General features: G+C 35.7%; 1 protein-coding gene and 1 long non-coding RNA gene across 3 annotated transcripts; one reads left to right on the forward strand and one right to left on the reverse strand.

Moving 5' to 3' along the window:
* Positions 1-11,621: 11,621 nt before the first annotated feature.
* On the reverse strand, positions 11,622-12,842 carry LOC116165184. 2 transcript variants are annotated; one of them, XR_004144097.1, is made up of 5 exons: positions 12,774-12,842; positions 12,672-12,718; positions 12,433-12,579; positions 11,799-12,370; positions 11,622-11,748 (listed from the first exon to the last, which is right to left on the reverse strand). It is a non-coding gene; the product is annotated as an uncharacterized LOC116165184 (long non-coding RNA). The 2 variants fall into 2 exon arrangements; XR_004144096.1 differs by having other exon boundaries at positions 11,669-12,370.
* A 3,838-nt stretch (positions 12,843-16,680) lies between these two features.
* Positions 16,681-18,212, forward strand: LOC116165056 (putative nuclease HARBI1). The gene is made up of 2 exons (XM_031479328.1): positions 16,681-17,026; positions 17,088-18,212. The coding sequence occupies exons 1-2, from the start codon at positions 16,974-16,976 to the stop codon at positions 18,145-18,147; spliced, it is 1,113 nt and encodes a 370-aa protein (XP_031335188.1). The 5' UTR covers positions 16,681-16,973; the 3' UTR covers positions 18,148-18,212.
* The last annotated feature ends 2,119 nt before the right edge of the window (positions 18,213-20,331 follow it).

Consider the following 20,331-nt stretch of genomic DNA (forward strand, 5'->3'; position numbering starts at 1 on the left):
TACTACATAATTCACCGGCTCAAGACTAGTGAAGATGTGATCTAGAATTTTATCTCCTCTGGTGGGCATTTTCACTAGACTATACATATTGTATGAAATTAGTAAATTACATAACATATTGAACAGTCGAGTGTCTCGTGTGGGATCAACATTCAGGTCCCCTGATAATATAAAGTGGCTCTTTTGATCGAACAAACTATTTAACACAGCATTTAGTTTAAAATAGAATTCGTTAAAATCGCCAGTGGGCGACCTTAGAATAATAATTTTGGTGTTTCCGTTTACGCCAGTCTTTGTATTCCATACAATACCACATATTTCGAATGTTTTTTCGATGCAGTACGAATTTAGGTTTATGGGGGTTATGTCGACATTTTCACGGCACCAAATTCCCACGCCACCGCCTTTATGGGTTGATTTGGAGTAGTGTGATGCTTTTTTGAAACCAGGGAAATACACATTTCCGACGTTATCGTTGTTGCACCAGGTTTCTGTAAGACACAGAAAGTTTAGATGATATTGGTTGCATATGTATTCATATGAAATGTAATTGACTTTATCCTCCGATAGTGATCGACAGTTCATTGATAGAAAATCAAACTTGCTCACGTCAACTAGTTCACAGTTTTCACCTGTCTTTTGATGGCTTCCACAGAATTTACGCGATGCCTAAACTTGTCAAACTTTGGTATATTTTGTATTATGGAACAGTTGGGGTGGCGTACGCCGAAGAAAAAAACGACTGACTCTGCTTCCATATGGCCATTGCTCCACAGACATTGCTTTCTCTAAATTTTGAAAATCAATTGTAACTTTAAATGACGCGTAATGCGTTTCATAGGTTGTTTTTACTTGCTCGCAGATTACCTCCGGGAATTGATTTATAAGATAATTTTGCAGATTTTCGCTGGTTGTGTCCGTATGCAATCTAGACACAAACAGATATGCTTTTTTCGGGGCAACGCTTATGGTAGGATTTCCATCGGTTGGACAGTGCTTCGTGCCGAAGATGAAGTTTTTGTCCTGTTGCCTAGGTTTTTTGAACTTTTTCACTACTGTGGATCAAGTATTTTCGGTAATTAACGGTTCGCTTTGGTCAGAGCCTTCTGAGGTAGCAGGATGGGCCGGAAGAGCTGGACGCTCAGTTGCCTCCTTCTGCTGTGGCTTTCCAGTGGTTGATTTCTTATTTCTCGAGAATGCAGCGGCATTTTCTGACGACGGGGGCGATTTTGTTATGCTGTCCGGAGCGGCGATTGACGTTATCGGGACATTGTTAGATACAGATTGACCTGCATTATTACGTTTGTTCAAGGACGAGATGTACAAACATTTCTCCTCAAGTAACTTAATTTTGTCATTTAATATGCCAATTATTGTATTTATGTAATTGATAATAGATTTTAGGTACTCTACCTCACTTACAGATTTTTTCGGCAAGATGTTGACACCAGTTGCCCTGACACAACACTTTATGTTATCGGCATCAATCACTGATACATTCTTTAATTTGCTTTTTGCGCAGCTATCATGGTAAACGTTTTCACAATTTATGCACCTGACCCTTTTTTTGGTTGCATTTTTATTACAAACCGAACAAATAGCAGGAGCGTTTACGCACTCGTCTACACCGTCCGCCATGACGGTGAAGTATGTATATGCAGATTCATAGCATCAAGAATGAACATTCCGAAGATCGGGTATGGGTTAGACGTGTTGGACTGGAGTGCTGGTTGCAATGTCCGAGTAGGGAAGCGAGGTTTTTGCAGAACCCTCTCCAAAGGTATCCGATTGTTTCCTCCTCATAAAAGGCACCAAGAATTAATGATTATCAATATAGCCATAAGAACCTAAGAATCCAGAAGAATGATTAATGGTCGCGCTGGGTACTGAACACTTGCAGTAGATAATAGAAAACTTAATTGTGTTTCGCATGAAATACAGTGCGTAGGCGATATCCCCTTTTAATACTCATATAGTACGTTCGAAATTAAGAAATAATATCAAAAATTCGGATGTAGCAAATACTGATCCTTGGAAAAAGCAATCTTCAGTGCTGTAGTGAATATTCTAGAAATCCCGATAGACATCGAGGCGCCATGAAAGATTAGTCGTCGCCGATAAACCATGAAAGCGGATGTGACGCATTCTTACCGGAAAATATGTATTAATGTATATAGTATTTGTTCGAGAACATTTAAGATTATTCGGGAGGGTTCAGAAACGTTCGATAACTTTCGAGAAAGATGGGCGTTTGATATAAGCAAATCGAATTGTGCTTCATGGAGTTCCAATAGCGTTGCCGAAGCGAAATATATCAGTTCCAACGTTGATGCGCTCGTGTTATGATATAAATTGATTGTGATAATAATTAATAAATGAATTCATTTCAGGACTGTTATAATTCTATTACCTAGTAGTTGATTGTAAAAAAATAAATCACGTAATTGAATTTACGTTACAGTATAATATAGTATTCGAAAGCCGTGTTACGTGATGAAAATAAATATGCGAAGAAAGAATGCGCCAAAGTGTACAGAAGAGCAAGTTACTAATTTTGGAAATATTATTCATTGGTCGTTAGCTGGACAACCTTCGTATGCAACATCTACACCTTTGGATGGAATGCAAATTTTACATACAGATCACATTTGAAGTCATAGACTTTATCGCTAATATACAAATTCAAGCGTTTGGAATTTTAAATCTATTGAACCGCGCTGTTGATATACCTACATTTCCGACTTTCGTTTTTTTCAATATCCCTTTAAGCTTTTACGAGTCAATTTCAAAGGAAAAGCACGCCGTCGATGTGACCTGTACCTTGTGGATTATATTTTCAACAATGAAAGAGTGGTAACCGGGGAATATTTATTCTAAAGATCCTTGATTTCTTTATAGAAGTTGGGAGCTTGATAAAGTTTAGGTTCCAGTTGAATGCAAAATGCGTATCAGAATTTGCATGACGTAGGATTGCGACGTTAAAGATGTTACAATGGTTGACTCGATATACGTCCTTTAGAATGTTGATTATTAAGGGAAATAGATGACAAAATCCTTTCTCACGATTTGAATAAGCACGAATGGCAAATAAAAAGTCGAGGGCTGAAATCATGACTATATAGCTTTTTCGGTTGCGATTTAAGTTTCATTAGTGGTGAAATGGCACGAGCACTCATTATAATCTGTGAGAGTACATTTAATTGAAAGATATTTCTGTGTTAAATAAATAATAACAAAAAGGTTTTAAATGCCCTCTCCACTACAATGCCCTCCTGTTGCTTTTCTGCTCATTCGTGTCAAGTGCGTCGGTCTCGCACAACTCACTCGTGCGTTTTATTAATTACGATAAACGGAAAATATCAAAAACAATCGAAGAAAATTATCAAAGTCCTCGTGTGATCTACTCCCGGTGCTTTCCAATTATGTGCTTTTCTCAAACTCTCGTTTAAGTATTCGTGTGTGATGTCGTGATCTGTCTGTTGTGGTAAGTCTTTTTGTCTGTTTTCCTCGGTGTGTACCTTAGACTATGAAAGAGAGGGGACCCGTAATAGAGGGCGCGCGCGTGAAGCAAATTGCGATCATACTGCCACCACCAGTGGCGCCCGCTCAGGTATTACATTAGGAAATGACAATTTATTTATACTGCGATCATGGTATGATTAACCTGTGTGTACAGTTGTCGGACATAATATGCGGTTCTTATTTGAATAGAGAGACAAAAAACGCGACAAACGTAAACATACGACTCGACTTTGATCGTTTCAGAAACTGGGTGCGCGATATAAGCGCAATATTATTGAAAGTATACTTACATAAGTATGTATACAGGGTGGTGACTTGCGCAACGCATCATAGGGATTTCAATGTAAAATTCATAACATGCGATTATTGGCTCCCCAAATTATTTTAGAGCAAAAATGTATTAAGTTTTTTTGTAGAAAAAAATTTTTTACGTCAATCAACCGTATTAGTTTTCAATTTTTTGCATAATAAAGACGGAAAATTGGAAAATAAAACCCACATCTTTTTCAATAATCTGTGACGCCATGGAATTTTATAATACAAAAACTACGTCAATATCCGTCATGCCATGGAATGTCTGCTATAAAACAAATCAAATTCTATGAAAACGTATTATATTTAGAACAGCGAATTCAACATAAAGAAAGCCCAAATTACTAACAAGTTAAAAAGTAATCGTAAACGATTTACATAAAGCGCATTTCCACTTGCATTCATTTCCCATTTATAAGATGCAACTTCTGTTAAAATCGTAAAAATCCGGCCACAAATATGAAAGATAGCGTTGCACATGGGCAATCCATTTTTGACGTGTTACTTTCATTTCAATGCTTTTCTAAATAAGAAAGTTGGAACTGCGCATGCGCACACCTAAATTTTAAAACTAATGTTAGATTTTCCTTTGTTCCAAGCGCCTAAGTATCAAATTTCACTTAAATGGTGCCATAGACAAAAAAGTTGGCACTGCGCATGCGCAAAAGAAAATTTTGAGACTGGCGCTCGATGATCCTTTATTCCAAGTGCCTATGTATCACATTTCATTTAAATTCTTCCATAAATAAAAAAGTTGGCACTGCGCATGCGCAAAACCAAATTTTGAAATTGGCGTTTGATTTTCCTTTATCCCAAGTGCCTATGTATCAAATTTCGTTTAAATTCTTCCATAAATAAAAAAGTTGGCACTGCGCATGCGCAAAACCAAATTTTGAAATTGGCGTTTGATTTTCCTTTATTCCAAGTGCCTATGTATCAAATTTCATTCAAATACTTTTATAAGTAAAAAAGTTGCAATTCGGTTTATAAATGGTCGAGATGCGAAAAGGGCACTGTGAATTTTGAATCGATTCGATTCAACTTTTGGCATTGCGTATTATATGGCTAAAGCTATGCCCATATTGAATTTCATGCAATTCAGTTCATAACTAACGGAGATGTAAAAGCGATCGAACATTTCTAAACAAAGTTATCGTTCACACGGACAGATAGATGGACAGACAGACAAGGGAACAGACGGACAGACCAGCATGCAGACGACAGATAGCAATGCAAAATTATAAACGATCTCTAGGATCGTTAATAAACGGAAAAAGTGTAAAATTATAGAACATGTAAAAAAACGGTTTTTTGTTTTTTTTACAATAACTTTTTTTGTAAGCGGTACAGAACAAATTCCTTCCTTGGTACAAGACTCGACACCATAACGAACCAAATAGCGAAAAAAGTAGAACAATAGCTCTTAAGATAAAGAACTAGTAGCGTCGCAAAGTTAGCGGACGGACGGACGGACGGACGGACAAAGTGGCCACAATAGCGCATTTTTTTTTTATTTTTGTGGAAATGCGCTAAAAAACATTAAAAGAAACTTTACATGCGGAGATGGTATTGGATAAATATGAAATAATTCACTAATGTATCCCTTGGTGAAGCGTTATTTCAAGATGGAGGAGAAATTTCGAATTTGACATTGAATGAAGTCTAAGTTTTTGCCTAAATAGCTTCTTAATTATTATATGTTTTTACTTGACTAACTTAACTGAACCATCTATATTTCCGATGATGTTTAAGTAGGAAGTAAACTAAAAAAGATATTCCTGAAGGTAAACTTTAAAAAGCTCGACTAAATTCAAAGTTACAATCTTAACTAGAGGAAGGCACGGCAGCATTACATTCCTTTGACTATCCGTATGTAAATTTCTTTTTGCAGTTTTCTTTAACTTGTTCCATAAAACATCAGGTTTACCTTTAGACATTTTTGTTTGAATAATTTCGAGCAAAACGCAGCTGAAAGTCACCCTCGGAAGAAATAGACAATTTTCCTTTAATTTTAAAAGGCAACCCCTACAATAAATCTCGATATAAAGATAATAAGAAATAAAATAAAGTGACGTCCTTTATGTGAACCGTAAAGGTAAAGTTACGATAGCTTTCGCTATTTCCTATGCCATTAACTCAAACGTAACTTTATTGGACGAGAAGCATTAATTTATAGATATATACTGAAATGTAGTTTTGAAAATGTGGGAAAACATTGAATGACTATCACAAACAATAGTTCGCTTCTAAAAAAGTAAAAAATCTAAGGTTTATAACTTTTGCTTCATTTATAATCGACAAAGCGTTGCAAATTCGGGGATGTTTATTTCAACTCCCGGAATTTGATCAAACCGATTATCATACGGCGGTTTTCCGCCTTCTGCGTGTTTATCCCAAATCTAACTTTTATGTTTTTCTCTAGTACACCCTACCCTACTTTCAGCTTTGTTGTCTTGAGACGATACACTTGCTTAGTAATTCTATTAAAGCTAGAGCAATATACTGTAATTTTATTTCTCGGGAGTTTATTTAAACAGCAACGATAAGTGATGACTTTGGGGATGCACCCATTTTCCATAGATGGATGATATTGGTATACTACTGTACCAATACTATAGAATCGCTTTAGTCGTGCTTGTCTCCGTTTGGTGAATACGTACGGTCTCACTATATTCATACAAAAACGTAGGAATATTCGCCGGACATTTATGCGTATTATATGCGTAGGGTCTACAACAAACGCTTTTTATATGGAACTGTGTTGCTAGGGAATTATCTCAAATACAGAATTATACCAATACCGAACGTCCATACCTTCAACTATCGCAATTTTTTTTCTCCCGAACACAATAGGAAGGTTGTGGAAAGATTCTAAGGATTATAATACTTCTCAATATTCTTATGGTTCTCAATATTGCAAACCATCCAAAAGTTCTATACGGATTCTCAAAAAAATTCAAAATTAATTTGAATTTGTTCAATTCCTTTCTACACAACCACAATACATATAAGGATGGGACTAATCAAGGGATTAATGGAGTAGGTTTATTTTTATTTTAAAAAAATTTTTACCAAATTTCTATCCCAGGATGTTAAAAAATAACCCTTGGGAACGAAAAGAACGACTTTTTTAAAAAATTGCAAGCGGGAAGTTGCAGTAGTTCTACAACAAAAAATTAAGGTCCAACTTTCTCGACTGTTAACGCTGATTTTTGTATAACACTTAAAAAACCCAACAGATAATCCAACTCTTTTTATCATTACAGAGTAGCTACCAATTTATTAAGTTTCTCTATACATATCAAAAATGAAACATTATTGTGCAGAACTTTTTTCCCATCATACAATAACTAATAATTCCCAACTCAGACTGTATTTACACATTTCTAGAGTTTGTGAAAATAAAAACGATAGAATTAAATTTTATTTAATTTGAATGAGACGCGCACGTTTACTTTTTCTATTAAAACAACTGAACTTCCTTACTTTGTAAGTTTTCCCAGAGTTTTATTTAAATGAAATAGAATTAGTTTTACTTTGCTTTTATTTTTATCTAGGTACTTGTTAAGAAGTTGATTTGTATGGGGAAGGCTACATTCCTTAGTGTACTAAAAAAATTCAGTAAAGCTCAGTAAAATTATAATTTCAATTAACTCGCAAATTGTTCTACTTTGTAAAGTAAACCTTCGAGTTTCTTAGTAAAATTGTCGGTTTAAATTAAAATGTACAATTTTTCAACAACAACTAATCGAGACCCCTTAAAATTCATGCGTTATGTCAAGATAGCGAAACCACGTTTCCGGTTTAACGAAGTCTCTTTCAGTGATGTGAGAGATACAATTTCAAAAATGAGAAACAATAAGAGCAAGGACTGCTTTGGACTAAGTGCCGTAGTCATAAAAACAATTATTCACTACATCACTGTACCCCTTACGAAAATTATTAATGCGTGCATACGAACTAATAATTTTCCTAAGGTGCTAAAAATTGCGTCAGTTGTTCCGATCCTGAAAAAAGGGAACCAAACTGATATGAACAATATTATCGTCCAATTTCAATTATATCCATATTCGCCAAAATTTTTGAAAAATTTGAAAAATTACTAGCCGACCAAATAACAAATTTTTTTGAAGATAACAACTTATTTTCCGAAAACCAATTTGGATTTAGGAAAGGACACTCGACGATTGATGCCGTCCTTGCTCTTATTAATTCCATTCATAACAGTCTTGATCTTAAAGAATATCACATCACGACATTCCTAGACCTACAGAAAGCCTTCGATTGCGTCTCCCATGCTATCTTACTAAATAAATTACAATTTTACAATTTTGACGTCGACAGCAGAGATTTAGTTAAATCATATTTATCAGAACGACTCCAGTATGTAACCATTAATAACACCAAATCAGAGCCAACGACAATGCGACACGGGGTGCCTCAAGGATCAGTACTAGGTCCTGTTCTCTTTTTAATCTATATCAACGACCTCGCTTGTTTCATGAGCTCACACTGCAATATTATGCTGTTCGCTGACGACACTTCTTTGTCAGTTAGCTGTAGATCTTTTGAAAAGGCAACTTCTCTTAGCAGGGAGGTGCAAACGAAGGCCACAGAATGGTTCAATGCAAATCAATTATGTCTAAATAAGAACAAGTCTTTAAATGTTACATTTTCACTGTGCAAGTTTGACGTATCCCTCACGTCACCGAAAGTTAAGTTTCTGGGCGTACATCTTGACTATAAATTACCATGGCATAATCATGGGGATGAAATTTCTAAAAAAATAGATTCTGGTATTTACCTGTTACGTGCGGCCTCGGGTAGTCTATCTGCAAAAATTCTTAAAACAATATACTTCTCGTTAATTCAGCCTCATATTTACTATGGAATATTGGTATGGGGACATTCCAGTATAGCCAATCGTATTTTCGGGCTACAAAGGAGAGCCATTAGGATCATTCATAACCTTAAATATAGAGAGCAATGCAAAGACGCTTTTGCATCGCTCCGTATATTAACATACCCTTGCGTGTATATACTGGAGTGCCTACTGTACATAAAAGCAAACATTGTACATTTTGAGGTACACTCTACGTGCCATAACTATCAGACCCGTAATAGGGATAACGTAAGTCTACCTTTTGTGAGGCTGGACAGGACTACATTTTCGTGTTAAACAGTACTTGACTGCAAAAGCTTTTTACAGCATCAAGGAGTTTTTAACAAATGATTTTTCTGACTTCGGTGACACTGTTCTCTGTGATTAAGCTGTGATATATAGTAATTGTAACCTGTGATATTGTTCGTCTCACATATTTTTTCTGTAATTGTTTTCGGTTGACGAGTGTTAAAAACTTTGAATGTTTTATTTACACAATATAAGTTATTATTATTATTATTATTATCATAAGAATCTTTTATCGATTATCACTTCCAAATGAAATTCAAATAGGTATTATAAACACTGAAAAACTCATGTTTGGAAAATGCTATAGGTAGTACTTGATTTTGAGTTCTTGTGAAAATTCTCAAAAATGTTTCTTTGCTATTTTCATCATATACTTAAAATTATACTTCAATGGCTACACTGTATATCAGTGGTAGAGCATTGGGCTACATAGCCGGAGGTTGGGTGTTCTAAAGTTTGGTTGAGGTAAAAATTGTTCATCTGTGACAAGAGATGGGAATCTCCTTAGATCAGTTTCGAGCATTCTGCCGGCTACTACGAATTAGGTTTTCCTGAAGTTTTCCTAATTCGTTAGGTAAATACCAGAGTAGTACAGAACAACATAAGACCTTTTACCTCTAAAAAGCAGTATGCGGGTCACTCTGTAATTGGGCGCAAGCTTGTTGAGGGCCTAGAACAAGGGAGGGATAATAAATAATAAATAACAGTAATATTAGGTTATGACCCGGACATTTATAATTCCTAACCGGGACCTTTTGGAATATGTTCTGGTACTTTCCAGGATGACGCTCAAATAAGAAAGTCGGGATATCTTGGAATTTCAAGTAAATCGTTATAAATAACACAATTTTTTTAACTTTCAGATTTATTCTCCAGTGCATTTCAGTGTCAAAAAACATAGAAAAACTGGAATTTTCCTAGGGAAAAGATAGAATGGGTTTAATGTGATTGAAGTGTACGCATTTCTGTTACTGTACACTGTCTTCACATAGGTATTGAGCGGTACCGTAGGATCTCGTAGATACAAAGACCCCCTCGCCTTTGAACCCACATTGATAAGGACCTCATAAGTTATTCTCTGGCATTTGGTGATAATTTTATTCTTTGTCATACTACACATTTTCGTTGGTATTTAATATCTTTATCCGTAATGTTTGAAATAAAATGTGCTGCAGAAGGTGGAATTCGACGGAAATATAAAATTTACAATTTTATATTACATTTGATTTAGCCGAATATCAAGAGATGTAAAACCGCAAGATATTTCTCCTTCAAAATTAAGATAAACGCATTATAGAAGAAATTTTCATCATTCTTCGATTGGGATTTCATATTACTTCACTAATATTTGCACTTTCCATTTTTTATTTACTTTAATAGAGAATTGCTTTGCAATATTATTCAGCATTAGGAATACGGAAAATGTGGGTACGTAATAGGCTTAACTTCTTAGTGAATTCCCAAATGTTATGTAATTTAAAGCGCTTTCCATGTTTCTCTTCTATTAAATAATAATTTTCTATTAGGAGAAGTATCAACCGTAATATGGAGTATATGATTGAACCCTTGAGGAAATCCGGGTTAGGGCTTTGTGTCCTTTAGATGCGTTTGTATGTGAATGTATGTTCACGACAATGGTGTCTCAGCTGAAAGAGCTATACATCCGTTTTTCTCCGTTTGCTACTAACATTCCATTCGAATGGATTCTTTTAATTAAGCGTTATAAGGAACGAAATCCGCTTTACTTTATTAATATTAACTGAACTGTCAACAAAAAGAGACTCTAAAAAATGCTAAAATAAAACTTGAAATATTTTTGCGTGAGGGATTGAAAAGGGATTTCCATTATTCATATTTAAATAAATCACACTTATGCATATTAGAGAATTTAGTTCATGATGCGTGAAATTGCCAACGCCATATGAATGCGGTAGTACTAATTGGTGTTCCGTTATGCTAAACCGTCCTAAAGAGCTTACAAATTAAAACTCTTGAAATACTACTACTAAGCACCGAGTTATGAAAATCATTTCGACCTATAAAGACTCTAAAAAGAAAAAAACACTTTTTAGAGGAAAGTAAAGAATCAATTAATTGCTCTTCTTTGCAATTTAATAATTAATTGTCAAGATGGTACACTATGTGGCATCTCCTAACTTTCAGTACCTACAACAAATATGTGCAGTTGTTCACTGATGTTGCTGTTGATACGCGTTCGAGATTTTAATATATTATTGTGGTTTATTGGTGTAGTTTTTTAGTTTAGTTTAACAGCCGTAAGTAGTTCCAGTGCTTTCAAATACAACAAATAGTTTTCCAGGCTCAAAATAAATTAATAACAAACAATAAAATAACAGAAAGGAAAATTTGAAGCCTAATCCGCAAATATAGTTTTAATGGGACCAAATTGATGGCTGCATGAAGGTTCTACGATATTGCTTTCCAAAAGTTTGTCTAATTCCAGATTTGTGGATTCCTGTACAATGGGAGTAACCGGGTAGTACCGCTGTTTGACTGGTTCCGAAGTAGTTACTATCTTATACTTTACCAGAGTAGTAACGCCAATACCATCAGGCATTTTGGAAAAAAATGTTATTAAAAAAATTATTTAATTTTAATTGGTCTTCAGAAGACAAAGCTGTAGTAGTAAATTGGATTTTGAAATGTTCACTCCGTCGACAGCAAATTTCCACACGCTCAAAGTGGGCACTATCTCCATGAGCCTAAAAAAATCGGCGCCTAAAATTATATTGTGATTCATGCTAGGGACTACCAAAATATCCATGATTTTAATTCGGTTTTTCAACTTTATCGGGACTGTTTCAGACCCGATAACAATTTTCTCCGTTCTGTCTGCAAGCTCGTTGCCTGGTATACCTGCGTGTCCTGGCACCCAAATAGATATGATGGATACATTTTTGTTGTTTAGGTGTAATAGTTCTGATTGGGCCAGTTTAGTTAAAGCATTATTGGAATAAATTTGTGTTAAGTCTGTTAATGCATTTATGTTATCGCTTGCAATAATAAATCTTTGAGTTTCAGACAACGAGGAACAGTGCTGAAGAGCTTTCCAGATGGCATATCTTTCTGCAAATCCTATAGTCGACTGGGGGTTTAAAGTCCATTTATTTGTTATCTGCGAGGCGATCGCACATCCTACTCCATTTCCAGATTTAGACGCATCGGTAAATATGATGTCGTATTCTCCATACTCACTACATATATTTGTAAATTTCTGTTGAAATGTATCAAGTGGGATTTCTTTACGTTCGAACAGCACGAGAAGCTTCTGAACATCCACAAGTAGACGTTGACGTGATGGAAAAAACGGACGCATTTACATACCTAAAAGCAAAAATATTAGACACATTGCAACATAAATGGCAAGCGGCGAATACAAATCTTACCACAGTAAAACGGCAAGTAAGGGGAATGTTTTACATTAAACATATGTCCAGAGCAGATATGGTCAAAACACACAGGCTGAGGATTGGTCATGTAAAGGTTACACACGAGCATCTGCTGAAGGGCCTCGATGCACCCTTGTGTGAATACTGCAACGAGAGAGTGACCGTAACGCACATAATTTACGACTGTGCAGCACATAACCACCAAAGAGCTGAAAAGAAATTAATGAGAAACTTACATGATAATCTTAAAAGCGATGACCGGATTAGAAGTACTCTTGACTACCTAAAATTGATTAACATGTACAACGAAATATAATGCGGCAGTAATAAGACCTTACAATTGATTGGAAGTAGACGAAAAGACCTTAGCAGTCGAAGGCAAATTGAGATGACACAAAGCTTGTCAACCGTGACTTCCTAATATCGTTCTTGAAGCACCCGGGGTATCCCGAAAATAGAAATTTCTAATCATGGTTTGCTATCGTGACTGAAATGCGACAAAATAAAGTAAATTATTGGTTTGGTATGGTTAATGTAAGTGGTCCATTTGATTGTAAAGGTAAAGAATCAGAGACAACATCTCAACCTAAAGATGCCTCTTGATTTCGTTTTTTGAAAGCTTATTGCAGGAAGGACATGTGCGTACGGTGAAATTGTTTTTTTTTGCATTTATAGCAAAATATTCTGGGACGATATAACGTGAAAACAAACGTTTACGATAAAATTCTGATATCCAGCTACTCGGGTCGGTGGTTGTAGGCAAGGATAATTCATCTGTAATAAACAATAACATTCCGACAAAGAATTAACTTCCTTAGTAAAATCAGTTTTTATTCAGAATTGAAAATGATTTTCGTTGGCACGTAGTGTACCTACATGTAAATAAATAATTAAATTGAAATGTGATTCCTGAAGATTAAAAATTAGAACAACCGCTATAAATTCAATATGGCCATATTCGTACAGAGATAGCGTTGTATATAAAAAATAAGTACTTGGTTTGAATACAATTGGTATACCAATGGACAAGTAGCCAAATTTAACTTCAATTAATAATTACTTCTAGAACATTAGAAAAAAAATCAATATAGCTGCCAACTTCTATACAACAAGTTGTTCTTGTCCATGGTTTGAAAAGAAATTACAAACTTGTCTGAAATGAAACCAATTCCAAAACTACATACCAACGGGATTGATTTGATTGGTTTTTCATTAAAGGTAGGTTTTCTTTGCACACTGAGTATTGGTAGAACACCCACAGAAGTTGAAATTTTCGGAAGGTTTTTCCAAATCCAAATGAATCTGGCGCTAACACCAAACGAAAAAACGTAGAACCTCAAACGTGCTGCTTTTATCAAACTCCCCGCAACATCAGTTCGTAATTCTGGATCCAATACCAATTTTACCAGAAAATAAATCGAGTAAAAAATAAAAGGCTAAAATTGTATGCATGAACAAAACGAACGCTCAACAAAAAACTTACGATTTGGTAACAAATCCCTTTTTCAATAATCCTCGTCGGACTCAAATTTCAACGAAATTTCGGTAAGCAATAATACGTACTTCTTTCAATGGCAATTATATTTGCGTTTAAATTAATAGTAATTTCTAGAACGTAATTACTTCTTAACGTCGTCTTGACACGTTCAAAGCTATCAAGGAAGTGTCCGCTTATCGTTCGGAAATTTCTTCAAGGATTTGTTGATTTCAAATAATTTAAATAAAATAGAAAATGTATTACACTGTTAAACTTAATTCATTTTACACTGTTAAATTAATTTGTTACAACGGCTGTCGCAGTTAATAACTAGGTATATGCCCAGTTTTATTGCATCGGAAACATCTTACGTTGGAACTGTTACAGCAGGGCGCCCATTGAATCGGATCGGATCGGATCGGCACGGAACAGTTCTGTCGGAATGATTTGAAATACGTAGAAATAGATTAACATCCGCGCACTGCTTCCGCCACGCTCGGCAACGTCCATCGGTTGGCTTCGGAATCAGTCCTTTTTGCTAGAGAGGGCAAAAAATACCGAAGGTCCGATGTTTTCTCGTTGTGATTTCTGATCATCTCTTAATACATCAGGAAACAGGTTCACAAATTCTTCAAGTGCATCTCGTTAGTCGTTTGAGGTTAATTTCGTGAACCCAAAATCTCCATTTTGTTTCTCTATCTCAAGGCATGCCAACGCGATCATATCATCTTCGTCGGAAGATGAAGAGCTCATATTATATAAATTATAAAGTATTGTTTATAAAATTCTAACCGAACTAAAATTAACTACACGCCACAAAAATTATATTTCGACTGATAGACTGAAGCATACCGATTTGGTGAGCGAGTGTTGGACGTTTCCGGACTGAGCGATGCCGTGCCGATCCGATCCGATCCGATTCAATGGGCGCCCTGCTTACACCGGGAGGCAGCGTACATAGTAACTAAACCATAAGCGACAAAATATTCGACAATACAGGCTGAAAGTACGTTGAAAACTAATAATAAAATCACTCGTCTGCCAGTGGTAAGTGGCAGCATTAACTTGGGGCGTCGCTGAATAGGTGACTTCTTTAGGTGATCAACTAAATTAATAAACTATAAGGGTCACGGAAAAGATTTGTATCAAGAAATCCCATTTTTTCGATAGTTTTCAAATATGCTATGGCAGACGATTTCAAGTGCAGCGTTGGTAGCGAAAGACGCCCTTCAATGTAGGGAAAAACACCCCTGAACTAAACCATGAGGACCGTATAAAAATTATACATAAAAAATTCCTCTTTTTGTCACTACTTTAAGATATTATCCTGGCAGACGATATCAAGTGTAGCTTTAATAGTGGCAGACGTCTAAGAAGTTAAAAAAATTAGGTATAGTAAATCCCAGCGAGTGCGAGCGTGTGAGAGATAAGCGCGCGAGAGCACAACGAACAGAGATAGCTATAGATTTACGCACCGCTTGAAGTTACCAAACGAATGAAATTAGGGAAATAAATTGTTTATTTCGCGATAAGATTGTGACAGTGATTCCTCAATAGTAGACGCGAAGGCATGTTCTACTCCAAAATCAAAAGTAGTAAGTTCACATTCAAATATTAAGCCAATTCCCTGTTAAAGTGGAACTTGAAATTTTCTGGGAAGCAATCCGAATTGTCTTTAAGTGCCTTTCTCGAACGTGTCGAGGGACTTAAAGTTTCCGGTCATGTAACAGGTGAAGAATAATTATTCGCTTCAGCCAATGATCTTTTTTCTGATATAGGTAGTATTAATATGGTTTAGATCAAATAAAAGCAAAGTCACAGATTGGGAATCCTTAAAAATTTTGTTAAGACAAGAATTCCAACCGCGAAACTATAATGATCTGCTCTTCAAGTAAATTAAAGAAAGAACGCAGCACCCAGACGAAAGTATGGGAATATACATCGCATGCATGGATAATCACTTCCAGCGCCTAACTGTAAAAATTCCGGAAGCCGTCCGATTCAAAATTATTTTTGATAATATGGCTCCCTTCTACAAAATATTAAGTTGGTTAAAGAGTTGTTAGAAATGGCCAGAGACCTAGAAGCAAATCGAGTATCGGTAAATGATTACGTTCCTCCACCACCTAAAACTAGAAATAGTTTATAAAGAGAGCTCGCTTGTATATATTCTTCACCTACAACTTCCGCAGCATTAGATGAAGTCGCTGCTAGCGCTCCAGCTAGACCGGGAGGCAACGTACATAGTAACTAAAAAATTAATTTCTAAGAGGTTAATATGATGAGTCTGACTTACAGAAGTTTGCAAATGATATTTAATTGTTTTTTCGTACTATGACCGTTTAAGTTTAAAAGTTTATTATTTATTATTAATTAGTACAGCTGATTTTTGTTTTTTCGTTATCTCACCAATAGCAGCTTTAATCTCCTGAATTGTTTCTGGATTGTTGGCGTAACAATATTTCTTGCATCGCTCCCCAAAGATATATAATAGTCTAATGACGTCAAATCGCAGCTTCACGCTGATTCACCCAAAATTATTGTACTAATCGCAAAATATGTGTACATATACATGTACAATATTGTACGGTCATTAAATAGTTACTATTCGTGAATACTTACCTGGTATGATATCGTACAATGCATTCAAAGAATAGCGAACAATTCGGAGTGATGTGTACATTTAGAGTCACAATCAGTGTTATTCAGGCGACCATTGTTATCCCTACCAACTTGTAATTTAAACAAGCCTTGTAATTTGCGCAAGTCTTGTTAACCAGTGTTATTCAAGCGACCATTGTTATTCTTACCAACTTGTAATGTAAACAAGCCTTGTAATTTGCGCAAGTCTTGTTAACATTCAGCAATTCAGATGACCATACAAGCAACAAGACTTGTTTTAACTCTTGTAAAATGTACTTGTTAACTAACGCGGTTGCAATTGCTGGCGTTAAGTCCAACAAGAGTGGTTGAGAAATCTATTTTAATAAGATCGTTCTATATGTTCAGTTGGATTTCAACATAGTTTTTGCGAATTCGACATTTATTCTGAAAAAAAGAGATGGACCAGGACTATTTACTGCTTTTGCACATGTTACAACAAGCAGATGAGAGGTAAGTCTCAAAATTAATTAATTTTTTAAATGTCAAATTGGATTATCATTAATCATTTTAGATACCAAGTTAATTTACGAAGACGGACACTCCGTGATGCAAGTAACCCCATGACGATGCCGGAAAGTACGTTCATGTCAGTGTTCAGACTATCTAGGGAATTGGCTCAGGATGTTATAGATGAACTTAGCCCTCATCTTCGGCAGGAAAGAGGACCAACACCAATACCAATTTACCTTAGGATTCTTGTGGCGCTGCACTTTTATGGACAGGGTAGTTACCAAAAAGGTGTTGGTAAGGACTACCACCTAGCCATGTCGCAGTCATCAGTCAGCAGGTGCATCGCAGAAGTCACTGATGCAATAAACGAGGTAATGGTAGACAGGGTGAACTTCCCAACAACATTTCAACAAAAAAATGCTGAAAAACTGAAGTTTGCCCAAATTTTACATGGATTTCCGGGGATAATAGGAGCCATAGATTGTACGCATGTTGCAATTCAGTCGCCACCTGTTCATCATCCAGAATACCCAGCAATTGTATTCTACAACCGGAAGGGTTACTATAGTATCAACACACAAATAATTTGTAGTGCCGATTTAAAAATTTTGAATGTTAATGCACGGTTTCCCGGGTCTGTGCATGATTCGGCCATTTGGACAACTTCAGCCATATATCAACATTTAAGAGACGCATACAATAATGGAGATACAGGATCGTGGTTGATAGGTGACTCTGGCTATCCCTTACAACCGTGGCTCATGACCCCATTAGGTGGACAGGGTTTAACACCTCAAGAGCAACGGTACAACGTAATACACAAAAGGTGCCGTAATGTTATAGAAAGGCTAAATGGTGTGTTAAAAGGAAGGTTTAGATGCCTACTGCGACACCGTACACTCCATTATTCCCCTCTACGAGCTGCAAAAATTATCAACGCTTGTTGTATTTTACATAACTTATGTATTGAAAGACGGCTAGAAAATAATGAGGAATGGCCTAACGAAGAGGACGAAATTGTTGAAGATAATTTCAATAACATACCACAACAGGAACAAGGCAATGTTCTTCATATAGGAAGAATAACTCGAAGGCGAATTATTGATAATTATATAAATTAATAATCATGTACATAATACGTTGTAAAACCTTTATTCTTGAAAATTACATTTAATAGTCGTTTCAATTCTATATTTACATTTTTCAAAGCGTTTGTAATCTCAGTGGTGTTTTTAATTAGGGCAAGCTGTCCTTTTTGTAAAATGTGAAAACATGTACGGTGGAGTTTTCTCATTCGAATCCCTTAAATAATTTGTTTGAATGGTTGTAAGTATAAAAAAGAAAAATACTTACTGCTTCTGGTAGACTTTTGGTTGTTTATTAGACCAGATCTAATTACCAAACCTTTTGTCAACCCCAACTCTTTAATTGGCATTCCCGTAACTACAATTTTAGTTAACACAGATATTAATTGTAGCTCTAAATCTGTTAATACAATTGGTATTGGAAGTCCACCGCCAGTTTGGAGTTGAGCCAAATATATGTTGCGTGCCTTTTTTTTAACATTGTTTGTCCAATCAGCAAACACCTGTAAAATGTTGATAGAGAAATTTCTATTGGTGGACTAATCTCATACCTTCTTCCATTCGCTCATTTTTCTAGCTGTCCTCTGTAAACTATTTAATTGGTCCACTAGCTTATGCCATTCTTCTTCGGCTTCCTTCTTCTCTCTCAAAAACTGAAGATAGTAACTATATTGCTCCACTGTAGTTTTAGTAGATCTCTTTTCTATAATTGAGAAATGTAAAATAAATAAATATAGCAATCAGTATACACATTTTATTATCGAATAAACACGATAACAAACACTATTTATTTTCAATCGCAGTTGCAACACTGCGAATTGCATCTGCAATGTCGTGCAATGCATTTGCAACCAGTGTCAATGAAGACTGATGTGCTGCCTGTGATGAATGAAATTCTTTTAACAAGGAGCCAGCATCATTCGCTTTAGATCGGCGTAATTCTGTTAACGATATAATTACACAAATTAAATGTATGATTCATAACTTACTAGGGGTTTTATCCACTTTCTTAGGGGTATCTTTCTCGGAAGACACAGTTTCCCAGTTAGATGTTGCTCCTTTGGGCGAAGGTGTGTTTTTTTGGGGGGGTGGTGTTCGAGACGGTGTACCTTCCCATGTCATAATAGATGTTGGATCATCGGATTGTGCTATTTCCAATTCTAACACAACGTTATCACCTTCGAGATTGATTTCTTTTTCCTAAAATGTCATGAGATTGACATTACAATTAATACAAAGCCAACCAATTGAAAATATTGGTGTAGGTACTCGAAATAATTTCAATCATGGCCGTTTGCACCGACAAATTTAAGCAGAGCTTAGCTTAAAATCCATGGCAACGATCATTGAGACAACGGTTTCCATGGATTTTAAGCTAAGCTCGCCCATCAGATTTATACCTGCACTAAAATATCCTGTGCCCCCAATTCTGTGATCGAAGAAACACCTACAATCACTACAGGCTTCATCACATTGATTAGTTGCCTTTCTAATTCTTTCAGAGGTTTTTTCTCCCTGGCTTTTTTCTTCGTGGTGGATTTCCATTCGTTAAACGCCTGAAATATACAAATTCGAATTACGACCCAAATACATAATAAACATAGGTATAAACCACTTTTATTTGTTGAATACAAACCTTCCTCCAATTGTCAACAGTTCGTGAAGGTCCTGTCCCAACGTTGTTTAATTGCACAACCATTTCGTCCCACAATTCTTTAATGACGTTAGGTGACATCCCCGGTGATAATTTACCCGTTATTAAGACATCGTGTTTTCGTATGTACTCCAAATATATTTCATATTGTTCACAACTCGTTTTAGGACCTCTCTTCGTAGTCATTACTAGCAAAATATAAAATTATAACTTATAAATTAACATTTTAATACTAAAATATAAAGCATTTGTACTTACCTAAAGTACAGCAAGCCTACTCAGAAATAAATAATCAGAAAATTTACAACACTAGGTACATAAAAATTGTCAAAACATTACACCTAACCTATAACTGGAACACAAATAATGACCGGTTACCACATTTTTGTTATCAGCGGCAACTTCATGCTTGTCACACTAACAAGATTGTAATTTTTCAAATTGTAGGATAACAAGTGATCATCTGAATATGAAAAGTTAACAATGTTGTTAAGGCAATTGGTAGCGCTCTTGTAATCTTTACAAGACTGGTTAAAATAACAATGGTTACCAGAATAACACCGAAT

This window comes from Photinus pyralis, unplaced genomic scaffold, assembly GCF_008802855.1.
Source record: "Photinus pyralis isolate 1611_PpyrPB1 unplaced genomic scaffold, Ppyr1.3 Ppyr1.4_LG2, whole genome shotgun sequence".
Taxonomy (NCBI): Eukaryota; Metazoa; Arthropoda; class Insecta; order Coleoptera; family Lampyridae; genus Photinus; species Photinus pyralis.

Excerpts from the sequence above, each read along its gene's own strand:
- LOC116165056 (XM_031479328.1), top strand. The coding sequence starts at position 16,974 with ATGGACCAGGACTATTTACTGCTTTTGCACATGTTACAACAAGCAGAT. Across the intron at positions 17,027-17,087 it reads TTACAACAAGCAGATGAGAG|ATACCAAGTTAATTTACGAA; the intron begins GTAAGTCTCAAA and ends TAATCATTTTAG.